Here is a 20,726-nt window from a genome sequence, read left to right as displayed (position 1 = left end):
TTCGTCTGTTGTGCATTTGCCCACTACATTACTCAGTTTGGCGTCATCGGCGAATAATGTTATTTTACCTCGAAGCCCTTCTGCCAAGTCTCTTATAAAGATGTTGAATAGGATTGGGCCCAAGACTGAGCCCTGTGGTACTCCACTAATCACCTCCGTCATTTCGGAGGGGGTGCCGTTCACCACCACCCTTTGGAGCCTACCTCCAAGCCAGCTCCCAACCCATTTCGTCAATGTGTTACCTAATCCTATAGAACTCATCTTGCTCAGTAACCTGCGGTGTGGTACGCTATCGAATGCTTTGCTAAAGTCCAGGTACACGATGTCCAGGGACTCCCCAATATCCAGCTTCCCCGTCACCCAGTCAAAGAAGCTGATCAGGTTGGATTGGCAGGATCTCCCCTTAGTAAATGCTCATTTCCGAGGCAATGGATGGGGAATTGACTTGCACAAGGTCACAAGTAGTGCTCATATACCAAACAATATTATTTAGCAAACGTATTTTCCAATAGAGGCCTAAAGCAAAGCTACGTCAAACACAGTAAGGGGGTAGTTCTTGAACTGGGTACCTGGTAGGGGCCTATTCTATAAACACAGGCCTTCTTTCTTTGTAGGATACTAGTGTAACGGCAAAAATACATGCCTATAAGCTAGGCGTGAGCACTTACACCAGCCATACAGCTGACAAAAATGTGTGTTCCTAAGTGATGAAAAAACATGCAGAACATATAATAATAATTTTATTTCTTGTATACCGCCCTGCCATTAGTTCTAGGCGGTTCACAACAGTAGATAAATACAATCGTATACACATTTCTATGGGCAGAATTATACATCATGGTTAAAAAAACAACTTAAACATGCTAGTATGAATATCTTAATTAAAAATACAACCTAATTGTAAAAAAAAATTTTACAAACACGGCATGATAAAATCATTAAGAAGCTTGAAGATCAACATTCTTGGTTATCAAACAGATGAGTTTTTAATAATTTCCTAAATATAGGATAAGAATACGCCTGAGCAATCGGGGTCATTTTAGAAAGGACATCCAGTTCAGAACATGGACATCCCATCTTGCATGTATTTTAGAACAGTACATTTCATTTGTGGTTTCAGCCTGTTCTAAAATACATGTGGAAACATCCAGCATGAGCATCCATTTTACAAACTGAAACATCCAAATTTATGAATTAGGAAAAATAAGGGGCATGGAGTCTTTCTGGCAGCAGAGGACCATCCGTATTATAAAATGGCCTCACAGCCATCCGTGTGGAGGAATAGCCTAATGGTTAAAGCAGCCAGCAGAGAGCCAGACATCACCAATTCCTACTGCAGCTTTTTGTAATTTCTAATTGTGAGCCCTCCAGGGGTAGAAAAATACCTATTGTGACTTCCCTTACTCCCTTCAATGTAGAAAGGCTCAATCAGAGCAACATTATGCAACATTTGATGTGCCAAGTACCAGGTCTAAATATGGACGTCCATCTTTGTAGACCTGGACGTCTCTTTCTCTTCTGTAAGAGGACTAGGAAGACTATAGTCAGGTCCCTAGCCCTGCCCAAACCACCCTCCTTTGCTATATGGACATACTTAAGTGTTAGATGTCCATATCCTGCCTTTCCCTTTGTAAAACTGGGATTTGGAGTATGGGCTTCTAAATGCCAGTTTTATAATCTCTGGTTTCTCTTCAGATCGAATAAATCTTTCGCCTTTTACTAAATGCTAGTTTTCAGACATCCAAAACAAGAACAGAGCTTCCAAATTAACCACCGCAGTATCTATATGTTAAGCATATGAGTTTAAGCAGACTCCAGCTATTTTTACACATACCTGTAAGATATGTGCGTGTTTACAGAGTGGCACTTAAGTGGTATTTGACATATACGCACATATGTGCGTATATTTAATTATTTATTTTAAACTTGATATACTGCCTTAGCTAATTGGCAGAACAAAGTGGTTTACATTATTAGTTACAAAATCAGAGAAAAAGGAAAAGAACTACAATCTGATAGGAAAAGTACATTTCACCTGAGTTCGTTATATAGGAAACATTAAGAAAGGATATGCCATTATTCTAATGAGCTATGTGAATTGCCCTGCAAATGAATACATATTAATATACAAAGATAGTAATACAATTGGTTATTAAAAAAATAAAAGAACCAAGACATGACGAAGACAGTTTCTAACTATGAGAGATGAAACGAGGGTGCTGGGTGCTTCTTTTATGTTGGCCTACCCCTGTAAATGTATTGTTAAATACTTGGGTCTAAAATATGTTTTCTTCATTCCGGATCATTTAAGATTTTTTTTGGACCTCAAGGGGTTAATCAGTGGTGAGGGAGGAGGCTCCAAAACTTGAAGACTGAGGGATGTAGCCATGTTATCGCCTATACCTTGAATTAATTCTTATAATTTTCTTCCTTTAATATTCCATTATATTTTCTCTCTCTCAAATTTTTGAGGTCTAATGAAGAATTCCACTTTTTTTATTGTTTAATCTTGCTTTTTTAAGTCTTGTTTATGTTTGGATATGATTCTGAATTTCTGTAACAAGATTTACTTGCAAGATATGTTAAATTAATAAAAATTAAAAAAAAAAAGAACCAAGACATCTTTTAATATTTGTAAAGATATAAAAGCTGGCAGCAGGCTGTGGCATGCAGCTGGGAGCAGGGAATGTAAATGACACAGCTCTGTTTACTTCAAAGGCAATAAATACACTTTAAAGTTGCTCATCGGTCTTCTGGTAGTTCCAGCAATGTAAATTGCCCTCAAAATGGTTGGCTGCAGAGAAGAGACAACCTGCAGTAGTTATACCAATTGGGGAAAGGGAGAGTTGGGTTTTTTAGGGGTATAAAAATGTAACATGATCCATTTTATGAAGATTCCCTTTGAGAATTTACCATTTTGTGTTTGTTCCTGCATTAGAAAGTATTTTGATACTTAGGAGTTGTACACTTAGGGCTCCTTTTACTAAGGTGCGCTAGTGTTTTTAGCGCACGCTGCATTGCCCTGGGCGCTACGCGCCAAGAACTAACGCCAGCTCAATGCTGGCGTTAGCGTCTAGCGCGCGCGGCAATGCAGCGCAGCTTAGTAAAAGGAGCCCTTAGTGGTAATAGCTCCTTAATAAAGAAGATGAATAAAAAAAGCCCCCAAAACAAAATCGAGAAACAAAGGCTATAAAAGACCAGTAAAGTAGGTATGATAGCCCCAAGTACATTAGATAGATTGTGAGCCCACTGGGACAGATAGGGAAAATGATTGTAAAAACCGCTTAGATAACCTTGATAGGCGGTATATAAAATCCTAATAAAACTTGAAACACCAGATACCCTTTGCTTTACCCAGATGTTGCACAGTACGTGGAAGCAGATTCCGATAAAGCCGAACTACTGAATGAATACTTCTGCTCAGTCTTCACCTGTGAGGCACCGGGACACGGTCCGCAGTTGAAGGCAACACAAAGCACAGAAGACCCGTTTCAGAATTTTGAGTTCACACCAGGTGAAGTTTACAGTGAACTGGCAAGACTCAAGGTGAACAAAGCCATGGGACCAGACAATTTGCACCCAAAAGTGCTCAGAGAATTGAGCGATGTCCTGGCGAAACCGTTGGCTGAGCTATTCAATCTCTCCCTAAGTAAGGGGAAAGTTCCCCTGGACTGGAAATTAGCTAATGTCGTTCCTCTGCATAAAAAGGGTTGCAGGGCAGAGGCTGCGAATTATAGACCGGTGAGTCTCGCATCAATAGTGTGCAAACTCATGGAAACGCTAATTTGAAAGCAAATTGGACACGATCTTGAATGAAGGGAATCTTCGGGATCCCAGTCAGCATGGATTCACCAAGGGTAGGTCCTGCCAATCTAATCTCATCAGCTTCTTTGACTGGGTAACAAGAAAATTTGACTTGGGAGAGTCTTTGGACGTCGTGTACCTGGACTTCAGTAAAGCTTTTGACAGTGTCCCACACCGCAGGCTACTAAGCAAGATGGAATCGATGGGGTTAGGAGAGACACTAACTGCATGGGTCAATGATTGGCTGAGTGGCAGACTTCAGAGGGTGGTGGTTAATGGTACCCTCTCTAAAACATTGGAGGTGACCAGTGGAGTGCCGCAGGGCTCGGTCCTGGGTCCACTCCTTTTCAACATATTCATAGGGGATCTGACTCAAGGGTTTCAAGATAAAATAACACTATTTGCCGATGACGCCAAACTATGTAATATAGTAAGTGAATGCAGTTTACAGAATTATATGGCGCAGGACCTGCTTACATTGGTCCTCAACCTGGCAGTTAGGCTTCAATGCTAAGAAATGTAAGGTCATGCACCTCGGAAGCGGAAATCCATGCAGGACGTACTTCTTGAATGGAGAAACTTTAACTAGGACTTCAGCAGAACGAGATTTAGGAGTAATCATCAGTGCAGACATGAAAACTGCCAATCAAGTGGAGAAGGCTTCATCTAAGGCAAGGCAGATATTGGGTTGTATCAATAGAAGTTTCGTCAGCCGAAAGCCTGAAGTCATAATGCCGTTGTACAGGGCCATGGTGAGACCTCATCTGGAGTACTGTGTGCAATTCTGGAGGCCACATTACAGTGCACAGAATTGAATTGGTTCAGCGGACGGCCACCAGTATGATCTTGGGGCTCAAGGGTCTCTTGTATGAAGAGAGACTGAACAAATTGCAGCTCTACACTCTCGAGGAACGTAGGGAGAGGGGAGACATGATCGAAACATTTAAGTACCTCACGGGACGTGTCGAAGTGGAAGATGATATTTTCTTTTTCAAGGGACCCTCGGCCACAAGAGGGCACCCACTCAAACTCAGGGGCGGAAAATTTCATGGCGACACCAGAAAGTATTTCTTCACAGAGAGTGGTTTATCATTGGAACAAGCTTCCAGTGCAGGTGATCGAGGCAGACAGCGTGCCAGACTTTAAGAATAAATGGGATACCCATGTGGGATCCCTACGAGGGTCAAGATAAGAAAATTGGGTCATTAGAGCATAGACAGGGGGTGGGTAAGCAGAGTGAGCAGACTTGATGGGCTGTAGCCCTTTTCTGCCGTCATCTTCTATGTTTACTGTTTTTTTTCTCCTGCTCAGACTGAGCTGTCCTGCCTTCCTGAGGTCAGTGCTTTAAATACTTTGGCTGATGTGCTCTGGTGTTCTGTTTGAGAATCTTCTTGATTGCATCTAGCAAACTGACTCATGAGCCACTGGTTCCAGTGAATCTCAGGAGAGAAGCAAGTGGGTCTTGTGAAAAAGCCCTAGTTTTTGTGCTCACTTAGTCTGGAATATGAGATGACATTCCTTTTTTATTATTTTTTTTTAAATACATTTTTATGACTTTTGTGGCAGTAATACAAAGAGAATAAGTACAGCAATAACCAGCTATAGAATGGGCAATAGAAAGCCATTCACGTTGGTTCTTCACAAAGGCATAAAAATATGAACAAAAATCAGAAAATTTAAACATACCCCCTCCCCTGATGACGTTCCTTTAATATAACAAAGTAATGCCCTTGGCATCTTTGACATAGCAAAAAAATCAATATTTAATATTTCTTTTTTTGTGACTTTTTATTTTTTATTTGCTAGTTCAGAAAGCAGAAGCCCTTGGTTAGTATTTGTGCTCTGATTTTTGGGAGGGTCACTTGCTTAATGAGATTCAGTGCTTCTCTGCTGCTGGATTTTCTGTGGTATAGCCTGTTGTTGCTTCTTGCAGGAGGCTTACATGCTGGCTGTGACACAAGATGAATGGAAGAAAAAGCTGGAATCTCCTTCCAGGGATGTGATTATATTACACAACCCAAAGGTACAAACATGTCCATGGATTTCTTTCCAGGAGGATAGAATAGGAAAAGAGACCTGACGTGTGGAGGCGCTTCTTCTGTAAAGTATTTCTGTCCCAAAGAATTGAAGGAACCAGAGCTGTCTGCAGCATCCAGGTTTAATCCAGGGATGTATCCTTTGGGTGTAAGAACTATTTGTTTGGAATTGGGTTGAATTGTTTAACCAGTTCCTGACATCAGTTTGTCAAATATGAAAAGACTGAATCCGTTGTACACGGTCTCCGAGTGAATGGGTGTAATCCCTTGGATGTAAGAAGAGTGTTTGTTTTACTGAATGAACATTAATTTAGCTATTTTAAGGGATAATCTGAATATGAAATGCTAAAATAAGCCAAAGGTTGCTGTAAAACGTCTCTCTTATTCAGCTAATGGTGCACTATCGGGCAGCTGCCAACTCTGATGAATGGGGCACTTCACCTACAGAGCAAGGCCGTCCACGGACTGTGAAACGAGGAGTAAAGAACATCTCTGTGACTATTCCCCCTGGTAAGTACTCTGTTCATGCATCCTAACTGCTGGGGAAGTATTACCCAAATAAAATTTGGGTTTTATGCTATATGGTTAGGAGATTCCCCATAGGAAATCAGTTGGTTTATATCCATGTGTCTGCCACACATCCTCTGATGAAAAACTTATACCATTAGTAGCTCCCTTGAGAAGCTAAGTGTTCAGAGAGCAAAACTAGGAAAGGAACTGCTTCACTGATAAAAAAAAAAAAAAAAAGGCTGCCAGTGTTGCTGACTATTCTTAAGCTATGAAAAACTTCAGGAATCCTGAAGAATGGGACTTCATCCCTGATTAATTACTAAAAGTACTGGAACTTCCTTTGTATTTGTTCTGTGCTGGTAAGTATTGGAAGTGAACCCTTGCGGTGGATGTGACAGGTCATATCAGTGTTAAGCATTTAAACATTGGTCCCTATATCAACTCTGCACTCTTGAAAATATAAACTCCTTGACTGGTCTTCATTATCTTACATTTATGAAAGAAGTGTCCAAGCAGGGTTTCAGAATCAAATCTGATGTGCTTAAATGACAGACTAGGCTCCTCTAATCTTCACATTTGGAGGCAACCCTGTCAAGATCTTCTTTCACTCTTCACAGATTAATTTATTTTATTAATCTTCTTTATTGTTTTATCGCAATATGGAATAAATCTGTTTGGATCTATTAATTCATCTTCCCCTTTCTCCAGCTCCCACCAGTACTCAATTTCCTCACACACACAGTCTTGGAGTCAATTTACATAACACAGATATTCTTACTAAGGCTATGCAGAAGGGCATTTTTAAAACGACATGCAAGTCAGAACATCCCAAATACATGTACATCCATGTATTTTTGAATAGGAAATACGTCAAGATTTCCTATTGAAAAATACATGAGATAGATGTCCATACACTTGAAGTGTCCAATATGAACCCTCATTTTACAAACTGGAACATCCAAGTTATGAAAAACGAGGGGAAAATGAGATGTGAACATCTGTCTGGCAGTATTGTTTGAAAATGGCTATCCGTGCAGAGCAAAGGGGTAGCCATGTTAAAGAAAGGTGCTTCTTATTCCAGTGGACAGCTGCTTAGAGATTAAGGCACAACACCACCTTAATCTCCCAGTGGTTGCCGTCTCCTTCCCTCTCCCCTGAAAATGAAACCAGGGGATACCAGACTATATGACAACTTTAGGTATTATAGGCATTCCTAAGAGAGTACGAAGCAGGTCTCAGTAGCAGCCTAGTAGTTAGTTCAGTAGACTGTAAACCAGGGGACCCATGTTGAAATCCTACTTTTAACTCTTTATTTTTTAAATTGTGAGCCCTCCAGAAACAGAAAAATACCTACTGTACCCTTATATATAAGACACCTGCAAGCCTGAAGGCTATTGAAGCAGTGTATGTAAGGTACAATAGGTATTTCTTTAGCACTCTCCAGACCAGTAGAGGTTAACTTTACGAATGGGTATATATCTAATCATGACCAGCAGGTGGAGACTGAAAACAAAACTTTGGGACAGTATATCCTAGCCCCTCCTCTCTATTTCCCTCAGTCTTCTTTCAGTCTCCAGCAGGTGTTGAGTGATCTGTACCCATCTCCCTTGGTAGGGCTGTTGGAATTTGTTTAGGGGTTTATTGTCCCTGTTTTTAGCCGGACGGAGCTTGGACGGACTCTGTTTGGGGGTTCGTCCGACCTCGGGGGTGTCAAACCCGGCGGGTCACGAGCGGGGTCCCTCCCCCCACTTCCTCCACCTCCCCATATTTTTTTAGAGGAGCCTCAGCAGTAAGCCTTGCCCCCTAAATCAAGCAAGGCATATTGCTTCGAGAGCCTGTGGAGTCTGTTCTGTAAAAAAAAAAAAAAAAAAAAAAAAAATCCTGAGGTAGTGCTGGTCTGGAGGGTTGTATCCCTTTAAGAAAACTGTATTTTACTGTATTTTTTCAACTAACCGGCACTTTTTTACAGCTAGGTCGCGTATGGAGCAATGAGCACTTCTAAAGGGAAAAAGTGCTCATTGTGCTCCAGACGCGAGGCACTCGCGGCCGGCCTGTGCAAGCGGTGTTCAGGCCGGTGCGGTGGAGGAGCTCCGTCGGCAGCGGCTGCAGGCGCCCAGAGCTCCCCGCCGATGGTGCCTCGCGAGTCGGCAGGGAACGGTGGAGCAGCCCGGTCTTCTCCGTCCGCCCACGGAGGGATTCCCCGAGCCGCCGACGGTCGGGTTTTAGAGGATTCCCTCTCAGCTGATATTTTGACAGCTGATGCCGGCTTGCCTGTTTTAGCGGCTAAGACTATTCAGGTCTCTCAGCCGCTGCAGGCTATGGAGGGAGCTGTTTTGGCGGGAAAGACGCCATCTTCTCTGTCTGGCCCCTCCATTTTGTCTTCCACCTCAGGTGACCTTCCCCCTGTTTTGGCTAAGCAGGGGCAGGTTTCTGCTGGGTCCCCTGCTGTGGCAGGGAGTCCCTTGGGACCCTCGGGGGGGTTTTCCCCTGATTTTTTCTTTTCATTATGCAAAGCCTATTTTCAGGCGGCTGGGGGTCCCGGTTGCGCCCAGGGGGTCTCGGGGGGTGGGGTTTCCTCCGCGCTCCCTGCGGCTTTGCCTCTCTCGTCTGACGTGACGTCCCCTCCGCCGCCTCTCTTGTCCAAGCGTCCGCGGGTGTCGTGGGACGAGGATTTGTGGTCGGAGGAACGTGTCGGTCTGGAGGAGGACCTGGACCCTTCTGAGGAATTCCAGGACCCTCTGGAGGGGACGGAAGCTGGCGGCGGGTTGTCGGGTTTCCCGTTCTCCAGTGACGAGGCGTCCGTGGTGCGCCTTTTTCAGAGAGATGAGCTGCCTGACCTTATTCAACAGGTTTCTTCGGCTTTGCGTTTTGAGGACGCGCCGCCGGAGACTCCGCGTGTGGGGGACCCTCTGTTGCGGGGGATCCGTTCCGTTTCCCGCTCTTTTCCTATGCATCAGGATATTCGGGATATTATTCTTGAGCAGTGGAAAACGCCGGAGACGCCGTTTCGGCTGGCGCGCAGCATGGCTCGCCTGTATCCCATTCCTGAAGGGGATCGGGCTACGTTAGCTTCGCCAGTCGTGGATGCGGTGGTCTCGGCTATTTCCAAGCGGCATACCGTGCCTGTTGAGGGCGGTTCTGCCTTGCGGGACTCTGAGGAGCGCAAATTGGAGACCATCCTTAAGCAAAATTTTCAAGTCTCTGCCTTTGGGGTCCAGGCGGCTATTTGTGGGGGACTGGTCGCTCGCGCCGTGTTTCGGTGGGCGGAGCGGGTCTTGGATCGAGAGTCTGACGACTGGTCTCTGGTGGATCAGGAGGTAGCGAAGATTGAGATGGCTGCCTCATTCCTCTCGGATGCTCTGTATGACTTGGTGCGGATCTCGGCTAAGTCCATGGCTTTTGGCGTGGCCGCAAGGCGTGTGTTGTGGCTGCGCGCTTGGGCGGCGGATGCTGCGTCCAAAGCTAAGCTTACTAAATTTCCCTTTCGGGGGTCGTTTTTATTTGGAGAGGACTTGGATAAGTTAATTCAGACTCTGTCGGACTCGAAAGTTCCCCGTTTGCCGGAGGACCGTGCCCGCCCGGCGTCTCGGGGTGGTGCGGCCCGGGGGCGTTTGCGGGAATTTCGCAAGTATCGCCCTGGGCGTGGGGCTGCTTCTTTCCAGTCTCCGGGGTTTTCCCGGGGTCGGTTCTTCCAGCGCATGCAGCCCTTTCGGGGGGCCCGTCGGGGGGCAGGGAATCCCTCCGCCGGTTCCCCCGCTTCCCGTCCTGCACAATGACGCCTTGCCGGCGCCCCCCTTGGTTCCGGTGGGGGCCCGGCTGCGCGACTTTTTTCCCAAATGGGCCGAGATCACGTCCGATCAGTGGGTCCTGGAGGTGGTGCGGGACGGTTATGCCCTGGAGTTCGCCCGCTCTCTGCCGGATTTTTTCCTCGCTTCTCCATGTCAGACTCCTGGGAAGACGCTGGCGTTTCGCCAGACCCTTCAGCGCTTGCTAGATCTCAGGGCAGTAGTTCCGGTGCCCCCCCCGGAGTGGGGCACGGGCAGGTACTCCATTTACTTTGTGGTGCCCAAGAAGGAGGGGACTTTTCGGCCCATCCTCGATTTGAAAGGGGTCAACAGGGCTCTCAAGGTTCCCTCTTTCCGTATGGAAACGCTGCGGTCGGTCATTCTGGCGGTTCAGCCGGGGGAGTTTCTCACTTCTCTCGATCTGACGGAGGCCTACTTGCATGTTCCTATTCGGGCCTCTCATCAGCGTTTCCTGCGCTTTGCGATCTTGGGTCGGCACTATCAGTTCTGTGCGCTTCCCTTTGGGCTGGCCACGGCTCCCCGGACGTTCACCAAGGTGATGGTGGTCGTCGCGGCAGCCTTGCGGTCGGAGGGCATCCTGGTACACCCCTACCTGGACGACTGGTTAATTCGGGCCAAGTCGTTGCAGGAAAGCTCCCGGGTTACGGCTCGGGTGGTGGAGTTTCTCCGGTCGCTGGGCTGGGTGGTCAACCTTTCCAAGAGTCGGTTGGTTCCGGCTCAGCGTCTGGAGTACCTCGGGGTGCTGTTCGACACCTCCTTGGGGAAGGTCTTCCTCCCAGAGGCCCGGGTGAGCAAATTGCAGTCTCAGATTCGCCTGCTTTTGGCGTCCCGGTGTCCTCGGGCGCGAGATTTCCTCCAGGTCCTGGGGTCGATGGCGGCGTCCCTGGACGTGGTGAGGTGGGCGCGGGCCCACATGCGTCCTCTCCAGTATGCTCTGCTCCGGAGGTGGTCTCCCCAGAGGCACGGGATGGATGTTCCAGTTCCCCTGCGAGGCTTGGCGCGCTGCAGTCTGCGTTGGTGGCTCCGGACCCCTCACCTGGTTCAGGGGGTGGGTCTGGATCTTCCGCGGTGGACGGTGCTCCTTACGGATGCGAGTCTCCTGGGTTGGGGGGCCCAGTGCCTGGGTCACTCAGCTCAGGGAACCTGGTCCACGGAGGAGGCCTCCTGGTCGATCAACGTGTTGGAGACCAGGGCGGTCCGGCTGGCGCTGTTGGCTTTCCACTCCCTTTTGTTGGGCAAGTCGGTCAGAGTCCTGTCGGACAATGCCACGGCGGTGGCTTATGTCAATCGTCAGGGGGGCACCAAGAGCACTCTGGTGGCGCAGGAGGCGGCTCGGCTCATGGTTTGGGCGGAGTCGCATCTTCTGGACCTCTCGGCCTCTCACATTGCCGGGGTAGAAAACGTTCAGGCGGACTTCCTCAGTCGTCACTTCTTGGATCCGGGAGAGTGGTGTCTCGGCGCCGAGGCGTTTCAGTTGCTAGTGCGTGCTTGGGGGCAGCCCCTGATGGATCTGATGGCGACAAGTGGCAACGCCAAAGTACCCCGCTTCTTCAGTCGTCGCAGGGACGGTCTGGCCGAGGGTCTGGATGCTCTGGTCCAACCGTGGCCAACGGAGGGGCTGTTGTATGTGTTCCCTCCTTGGCCATTAGTGGGCAGAGTACTGCTTCGCATTGTTCGCCATCCGGGGCTGGTGGTCTTGGTGGCTCCGGATTGGCCTCGTCGTCCGTGGTATGCGGATCTGGTGAGGCATCTGGTGGCGGATCCTCTTCCTCTGCCTCTCGGGTGCGATCTTCTGACGCAGGGTCCCATTCCCATGTTCGACCCGTCTCCCTTTTGTCTTACGGCTTGGCTCTTGAGAGGGGCCGCCTGAGTAAGAAGGGATATTCCGACAAGGTGATCTCTACACTTTTGGGGTCCCGGAGGCTTTCTACCTCTCGGGCTTATGTACGGGTTTGGCGTCTTTTTGAGGAATGGTGCCGAGCGCGGGGAGTGGTCTCCTTTCGTGCTTCTCTGCCTAACATTCTAGAGTTTTTGCAGGATGGCCTGGATAGGGGACTGGCCTGGTCTTCCCTCCGGGTTCATCTGGCGGCCCTGTCGGCTTTTCGGGGGCTGGTGACATGTCAGCGTTTGTCAGCCATTCCTGATGTGATTCGCTTTCTTAGGGCGGCCAAGTTGATCAGGCCTCCCATAAGGCCCTCGATTCCCTCTTGGGATCTCAATCTGGTTCTCTCTGTTCTAGTGCGCCCTCCTTTCGAGCCGTTGGATGGCTGTTCGTTGAAGGACCTTACGCTGAAGTCGGTCTTTTTGGTGGCCATTACTTCCGCTAGACGGGTGTCTGAGCTACAGGCTTTCTCTTGTAGGGCTCCCTTCCTGGAGTTTTCGAAGGAGCGGGTTGTTTTGCGGCCTGTTCCTTCCTTTCTGCCGAAGGTAGTTTCTCCTTTTCATGTCAATCAATCGGTGGTCCTCCCGGTCTTGGGTAGTCGGGAGGGTTCTTCTGAGCAACGACAGCTGCGCAAGTTGGATGTCGGTCGGGTCCTCCATGCTTATGTGCAGCGGACCCGGGATTTTCGGAGCTCCGATCATCTCTTTGTGCTTCTGGCGGGTCCTCGTCGGGGGGCTGGCGCTTCTAAGGCTACTATTGCGCGCTGGATCAAGGAGATGATTGCTTCCGCTTATCTTCTGAGTCAGAAGCCGGTTCCGGAGTTTCTCAAGGCTCATTCCACTAGGGGTCAGGCGGCTTCTTGGGCTGAGTCGTCGCTCGTGCCTCCGGTGGATATTTGTAAGGCTGCGGTTTGGTCCTCCTTGCATTCATTTGTTCGGCATTATCGGGTAGATGTTCAGGCGCGTCGGGACGCGGTGTTCGGTGAGCGTGTTCTGGTATCGGCCCTTCGGGGGTCCCGCCCGTGAGAGGGACTGCTTTGGTATGTCCCATTCGTAAAGTTAACCTCTACTGGTCTGGAGAGTGCTAAAGAAGGAGAAATTAGGTTCTTACCTGCTAATTTACTTTCTTTTAGCTTCTCCAGACCAGTAGAGGTCCCCACCCTGTCTGTTGTTGTTGTTGTTGGGGCTGTTGCGCGGGCAGTTTTTGGTTTTTGCTGCGGGTTCTAGTATTTTTCTAGGGCCGGGGAGAATTGAAGAACAGCGGCTGTGGCTCGGCTGGCTTAGCTGGCGAGCTGTGGGGACCTTCTTCCTTCGGGAATTTCTCCTCTGCATTTTCCAACAGCATTTTTGGGTATGTTATTTGTTACTCCTTTCGGAGTATTGTTTTTTCTCTCTGTTGTTTTCCAGTTCTTGGTTCTGCTTGGCTATTCGGCAGACTGAGGGAAATAGAGAGGAGGGGCTAGGATATACTGTCCCAAAGTTTTGTTTTCAGTCTCCACCTGCTGGTCATGATTAGATATATACCCATTCGTAAAGTTAACCTCTACTGGTCTGGAGAAGCTAAAAGAAAGTAAATTAGCAGGTAAGAACCTAATTTCTCCTTTTCTGTTACTGGAATTCTCACAATTTAAAAACCAAAGAGTTAAAATAGGATTTGAACCTAGGTCCCTTGGTTTACAGTCTACTGAACTAACTACTAGGCTGCTACTGAGACCTGCTTCGTACTCTCTTAGGAATGCCTATAATACCTGAAGTTGTCATATAGTCTGGTATCCCCTGGTTTCACTTTCAGGGGAGAGGGAAGGAGACGGCAACCACTGGGAGATTAAGGTGGTGTTGTGCCTTAATCTCTGAGCAGCTGTACACTGGAATAAGAGCACCTTTCTTTAACCTGGACGTCTCAAATACCAGGTCTAAATAAGGGCATCCTTTTTAGACATAGATGTTTTTGCCACGTCAGTAATTGCTGTTGGATGTCCTGATTTCAGGCCTGCCCTAGTCCCCCTTGCTATTTGGATGTATTGCAGTGTTGGAAGTCTCTATTCTACCTTTGCAAAATCGAGATTTGGATGTTTCAAGTACGTGGACATCCATTTCACCTTTTGAGACATCCATATGCTTAAAAATTGAGTACCTTAGTATACTCCCAGCCTCATTCCCTTGTCCCACTAAAGCTCGACCAAATAGCCAAGCCTTAAGCTGCTTCCTAAAATTCAAATATGATGAAAAGGGCCTCTGTCCTAATGTTCTCATGTCACACCTCTGCTGCTTTGCTGTGGATTATAGCAGTATTTGAATAGTTTTGTCTCTTGTTTTCTTTTTTAGAGGAGCCATTGAAAATTGATCACTTAGTGTTTATGATCCATGGAATTGGACCGGTCTGTGACCTTTGGCTCCGTAGCATCATTCAGTGCGGTGAGTCTGTTGGAATGAAACTGAATCAGATCTGTATAGTTAAGTGTTCCCACAGTACTTTAGGGGAAGTTCTTATGAAGGAGTAGAGATTTTAATGGTCAGTGTGTTGGAGTATATATGAGTTAGGAGGATTTCTGGGTGCAGGTTTCCTTTCTATTGCAACTCTGAGTCCCTTTAGTTTTCAAAAGGGTAGTAGAAATAAAAATTTGTCTTAATTGAATTTGGTCACTTGAATTTTTTGTGTAGTTAGTTTTGTTTTGGAGACAACTGGATTCTTAGATGTCTGTAATTCCTTTTCTCGGGCCAACTTGAGATGTTATAGTGACCGACTGAGTTTGAGACAAGTGTGTCTGCCCTGCCCCACCTTTCAGGCAATGTGATATTTTTCTGATATTCTGAACCATTCAACCTGAGATACTTACTGATTAGAAAGTATTCAGGGGAGAAGAGCAAACTTTTACAATTTTGGAGTTAGTTTGAATTATTTAAGCAGTTCCATTCAGTTCCTGACATCAGTCTGTAACCTATAAAGAGACTGAAGACATTGTACACAGTCTTCCAACAATCATACATAAATGAATCCACGATTGTTCATCTGCAGGATCAGAGCTGCATGCAGCCTGTGGTGGGTTTTGAATTCTATGACTTGATGCAGAGCTGACATTTTCTTTCCAGTGAATGATTTTCGTGACATTTCCCTGAACCTGCTGCATAGTCACTTCAAGGAAGCACTGGAACAGAACAAGGTTGGCCGAGTGGAGTTTCTCCCTGTGAATTGGTACAGTGCTTTGCATGCGGATACGACAGGTGTAGACAAGTAAGTACCTGTCATCTGTTGAGGAATACTTTCTTTGAGTTATACTATGTTTCAAAAGGAGGACATGATTTTGATAGCATACTTCCATATTGGACGTGCTTTATCGTTTGATTGGTTTTGCTATACTGCCTCAATTACAATACAAGTCAAAGCAGTTTCTGTTGCAAAGACAAATGATTCTGTACTGTAGCTATTCCTTCCCCCTAGTCCAAGGATGTCAAAGTCAACTCCTCAAGGGCCGCAATCCAGTCGGGTTTTCAGGATTTCCCCAATGAATATGCATGAGATCTATTAGCATACAATGAAAGCAGTGCATGCAAATAGATCTCATGCATATTCATAGGGGAAATCCTGAAAACTCGACTGGATTGTGGCCCTCAAGAGGTATTTTGACACCCCTGCCCTAGTCACAGACTTTGCAGAAAGATGTCACTCAAATCTTTCAACTCCTCCCCTTAAGCATTGGAAAACTGCTCCCCCTTCAGTTTTTCCTTCTGCAACAAACTCAGAAGATATGTTCTGATCTGCTTTGCTTTCTTTTTCTTCAGGTATTTTTTGCCATCGGTTTTTTGATTTTCCTACATGGCTTTGGTGCCAGAGGAAAAGCTGCAGTTCAACGTGGGCAGACTGCTGCTCACAGGCCAATCTCGCGCTAAGTACTCGTGGAGTCAGCCCTTCTTTGTGGCCCTTCAGAAGCTCAGGGTCCATTCCTCTGTGAGCTTGCTTGCCTGTTGATTTATCAGAGACTTGAATGCAGGCTATGGTGCCCCTGTGTGACAACCCTCCAGATATTAGGGAGCCAGCTGTGAATTTTCTCCCCCCCAACGTGTCGCATGGATTTTCAGGGATGGGAGTCCATGTTCGGAGTTCACCTGACTGACAACCAGAAGATCTACAGTGTGGACTTATTCCTGGCACTTTCTGAGGCAGAAATCCTTTCCCTACTGGCAGGATGCTGCAAGCTGACAGACAAGTAACAGTGAGAACTCCCATTATTCCCTTTGGGGAAAATTGTGTGTGTGTGTGTGGGGGGGTGTCTGATAAAGCTAGACTAGAGGGTTTTTTGGGGTTAGAGTCGGGTTCCCCCACCTCCAAAACTCAATTTTCAACATTTTTTGCTTTTCAAATAAGCTCCTGCAGCCGTTTTTAGTGCAAGTTTTCTGGTGGTGACCATCTTGGATTTATAGCTTTTTTTTTTTTCAAGTGCTTTTTTTTTCTGCCTCAAACCCCTCATTTTGCCTATGGATCATCTGCAATGAATTCCCAAGGCCACTCTAACTCTAATTCATATAATTTATTGTGCAGATTTGCCATATGAGGAGTGGCCATGTTCCACATGCTGTGGGGTATGGGAAGAAGGGGTGGGAGCTTTGGGCTCAGCCTCTCTTGAGTCCTCCAGGGTGCTAGCACCCCAAAAAGCCTGGTCTTTGGGGAAGAGAACCCAACCAGAGGGCATACGCAACAAGGGGGCGAAATGCAAGCGCATGGAGGCAGAGGAGGTATTACCTCTCCATTCTTGCAGGGATCCTTGGGGCCTCTGGTCCAAGGATTCTCAGATTTTGTCAATCATCTGTGGAAAGCCTACTTAAGGGGTCTGGGAAACACTACACTGCCTGTGAGCACTCCATCTCTGCTACATGGGATTTCACATTCCAAGCAGGCCTCTCTGCCTCAGAACACATCAGCTCCTAGTGTCAGTGACCATTCAGAGCAGAACTGGGAGGACTGAAAGTCCCTTTCCATGCTTTTATTATTGCAAGGCTCCCAGGAGGTCAGGAAGCGGTGGCAGCTTTGGGATCACGGTGAGGATCCCTCACTGCACTGTCTTTTAAAATTGGCTTCCATTTCACGTCATTTCTGACACCCTCTGTGCGTTGAAGCTGGATCCCCAGTAGCCTTCCTCCTCTCAATGTTCCATTATGAGCGGCGCTAATGCACAATCTACCTTTTTTCCAGCTCATCCAGACATTGCCTTCTTGGTCACCGACCAATGGGAGTTACCTAAAGGCTCTCTGAAGGTGGCCAAAGCTATGTCTAGGCTTTATCCTAGGGCTCTGGAGTGCCAACAACTGTTTTCTCAGCTGAAGGTAGATTCTGCAGTAACACAACTGACTAAGTGCACCTTCTTTCCTAGTGATGGAGGAATGTGTATGTAGTACTTGAAGCACACTTTTGGGGTATCAAAGTGGCAGCAGCTGCCTCCTTTGTGGCACAGGCCTGTCATACCAGATTGTGGAGTGGTCCTTTGTAGCTGGGAGATGCCTGTCCTCACATGATTATGGAAGGAGTGGATTATGTGGCCAATACTCTCTATGACATTATTAGAGTCATGGGCAAGGTTTCAGCTTATTCCATTTCTTCCCGCCAGATACTTTGGATCACACAGTGGGCGGGCGATTCTTCTTTCAAGGCCACTCTCAGCAGATTACCCTTTAAGGGGCAGATACTTTTTGGCAAAGGTTTTGATGACCTTATGGCCAGCATGGCAGTTCGACGTCCCAAATTCCTCCCAGACATAGCTGGCCTCTCATGCTTTAGGGCTCGGAGAGGTATGTAGTTGCTGGTGTTTTACCCAGATGTCACTTGGTTTTTGAGGGGAGCGCTCAGATTGCGTCCCCTATGCATAGACTATTTCTGTCTTGGGACCTTAATGTTATTCTGAAGGGTCTCTCTCTCAGATTCCATATGGGCCCCTGCCAGACACATCCCTCTTAGATCTTGTAGTCGAGACCATGTTTTTAGTTGCTATAGTCTCTCAGTGAGGCAGATCTTCGAGTTACAGACTCTGTTCTTTAGAGAACCATTCTTCAAGTTTACGGAGTCTGGTGTTTCTCTGCAGACGGTCCCTCGGTTTCTGCAGAAGGAGGTTTCTGCCTTCCACGTCAATAAGAAATTTGCTTACCCGCGTTTCACCTCACCAGCAGGACAAAATTTTACAGAGGCTGGATGTGCACAGAGTCCTACTCCACTACCTGGAGAGGACTAATGATTTTTGTCTCTTCAACCTTTTTGTCTCGTCAACCTTTTTGTGCTGACCAACCAATCAAAATGGGGCAAACCAGCTTCCAAGGATTTATATGGCAATTCTTCTTCCTACATTTCCTGTGGAAAACAGCCTCCTGTTTCCATTGCAGCTCATTTGACTAGAGGTGTGTCTACTTCATGGACAGAATCCCGGGCTGTTTCTCCTGATGAAATCTGTAGAGCAGCTACCTGGTCTACTCTCTTTATGAGGTTCTACAGAATGGTTGTGGTGGCTCAAGAGGAAGCCGCTTTTGGATCCTCTGTCCCTTTCTAGACATCTGGCACTGCTTTGGTACATCAGCTACAGTACAGAATCCTATGTCTTTGCAACAGAATGGAAGATTAGGTTCTTACCTCGTTAATCTTCTTTCTGTTATAAGGCACATAGGATTCTGTATGGCCCACCCTGTGTAGACCTTTAATTCACCTGATTTGTACCTCTGATGTTGCCAGAGTCTGTCACAGGACCTCTCTTGTATTTAAAATTTAGCAGAGAGAAAATTACAGAGCATGAAGGCACATATTCCCTTTCTCCTTTAAGCGGTTTTATGGCTCCTACTAGTTGCACTTAGCAGGTTGGTTTCTAGCTACTCGTGCTTAATTTGTTGTTCAGTGTTGATTGTTAATTGTTGTTAATCATTGTTCTTTTGTCATAAGTTACAGAGCTATAGTACAGAATCCTATGTCTTAGAAAGAAGATTAACAAGGTAAGAACCTAATCTTCCATCACAGTATACTAAAAAAACAGAACAAGGAAAAGGAACTCCAAAAATACTGGAAAAGATACAATCAAACAAGGGAAAATCTTTCAGCTGCAGAAAGAGTTGGAGGAGGCAGGCGTTTTACCACATACCGTATTTTCGCGGATATAACGCGCACCAGTGTAAAACGCGCACAGGGGTATAGCGCGCAGAAATCAAGATGATATGTACAAAAACTTTTCTATACCGCGCTCAGGCATATAACGCGCATGATGCCCGACGCTCCTTTCGCCCGCCCTGACTTTCCGTGCGCTGTCCCGACTCTCCGTTCACCCCCCCTGACTTCCGTACACTGCCCTGACTTTCCGTGCGCTGTCCCGACTCTCCGTTCACCCCCCCTGACTTTCCGTGCACTGTCCCCCCTTGAAGTCCTGTCCCCCCTTGAAGGTCTGTCCCCATCCTGAAAGCCTGATGCCCCCCCCCCGACGTCCGATACATCCCCCCCCCCCCGGCAGGACCACTCGCACCCTCACCCCGAAGGACCGCCGACTCCCAACAATATCGGGCCAGGAGGGAGCCCAAACCCTCCTGGCCACGGCGACCCCCTAACCCCACCCCGCACTACATTACGGGCAGGAGGGATCCCAGGCCCTCCTGCCCTCGACGCAAACCCCCTCCCCCCAACGACCGCCCCCCCTCAAGAACCTCCGCCCGTCCCCCAGCCGACCCGCGACCCCCCTGGCCGACCCCCACGACACCCCCACCCGCCTTCCCCGTACTTTGTGTAGTTGGGCCAGAAGGGAGCCCAAACCCTCCTGGCCACGGCGACCCCCTAACCCCACCCCGCACTACATTACGGGCAGGAGGGATCCCAGGCCCTCCTGCCCTCGACGCAAACCCCCCTCCCTCCAACGACCGCCCCCCCCAAGAACCTCCGACCGACCCCCCAGCCGACCCGCGACCCCCCTGGCCGACCCCCCCCCCCCCCCCCCTTCCCCGTACCTTTGGAAGTTGGCCGGACAGACGGGAGCCAAACCCGCCTGTCCGGCAGGCAGCCAACGAAGGAATGAGGCCGGATTGGCCCATCCGTCCTAAAGCTCCGCCTACTGGTGGGGCCTAAGGCGCGTGGGCCAATCAGAATAGGCCCTGGAGCCTTAGGTCCCACCTGGGGGCGCGGCCTGAGACACATGGTCGGGTTTGGCCCTTGTGCCTCAGGCCGCGCCCCCAGGTGGGACCTAAGGCTCCAGGGCCTATTCTGATTGGCCCACGCGCCTTAGGCCCCACCAGTAGGCGGAGCTTTAGGACGGATGGGCCAATCCGGCCTCATTCCTTCGTTGGCTGCCTGCCGGACAGGCGGGTTTGGCTCCCGTCTGTCCGGCCAACTTCCAAAGGTACGGGGAAGGGGGGTGGGGGGGGGGTCGTGGGGGTCGGCCAGGGGGGTCGCGGGTCGGCTGGGGGGTCGGTCGGAGGTTCTTGGGGGGGGGGCGGTCGTTGGAGGGAGGGGGGTTTGCGTCGAGGGCAGGAGGGCCTGGGATCCCTCCTGCCCGTAATGTAGTGCGGGGTGGGGTTAGGGGGTCGCCGTGGCCAGGAGGGTTTGGGCTCCCTTCTGGCCCAACTACACAAAGTACGGGGAAGGCGGGTGGGGGTGTCGTGGGGGTCGGCCAGGGGGGTCGCGGGTCGGCTGGGGGACGGGCGGAGGTTCTTGAGGGGGGGCGGTCGTTGGGGGGAGGGG

At 48.3% G+C, this 20,726-nt stretch overlaps 1 protein-coding gene across 10 annotated transcripts in view; it reads left to right on the top strand.

Annotated features, from left to right (window-relative positions):
- DDHD2 (DDHD domain containing 2) overlaps positions 1-20,726 on the top strand; it is a 69,192-nt gene that overhangs the window by 13,097 nt on the left and 35,369 nt on the right. For all 10 annotated transcript variants that reach the window (XM_033948843.1, XM_033948842.1, XM_033948850.1 and 7 more), the window contains 4 exons: positions 5,738-5,827; positions 6,230-6,350; positions 14,363-14,452; positions 15,128-15,269. In XM_033948843.1, coding sequence (XP_033804734.1) covers positions 5,738-5,827; positions 6,230-6,350; positions 14,363-14,452; positions 15,128-15,269 — 443 coding nt within the window. The remainder of the gene's footprint in view (positions 1-5,737; positions 5,828-6,229; positions 6,351-14,362; positions 14,453-15,127; positions 15,270-20,726) is intronic.

The sequence above is a fragment of the Geotrypetes seraphini genome, chromosome 6 (genome assembly GCF_902459505.1).
Source record: "Geotrypetes seraphini chromosome 6, aGeoSer1.1, whole genome shotgun sequence".
Lineage (NCBI taxonomy): Eukaryota > Metazoa > Chordata > Amphibia > Gymnophiona > Dermophiidae > Geotrypetes > Geotrypetes seraphini.
This window is presented reverse-complemented; position numbering and strand designations above follow the sequence as displayed.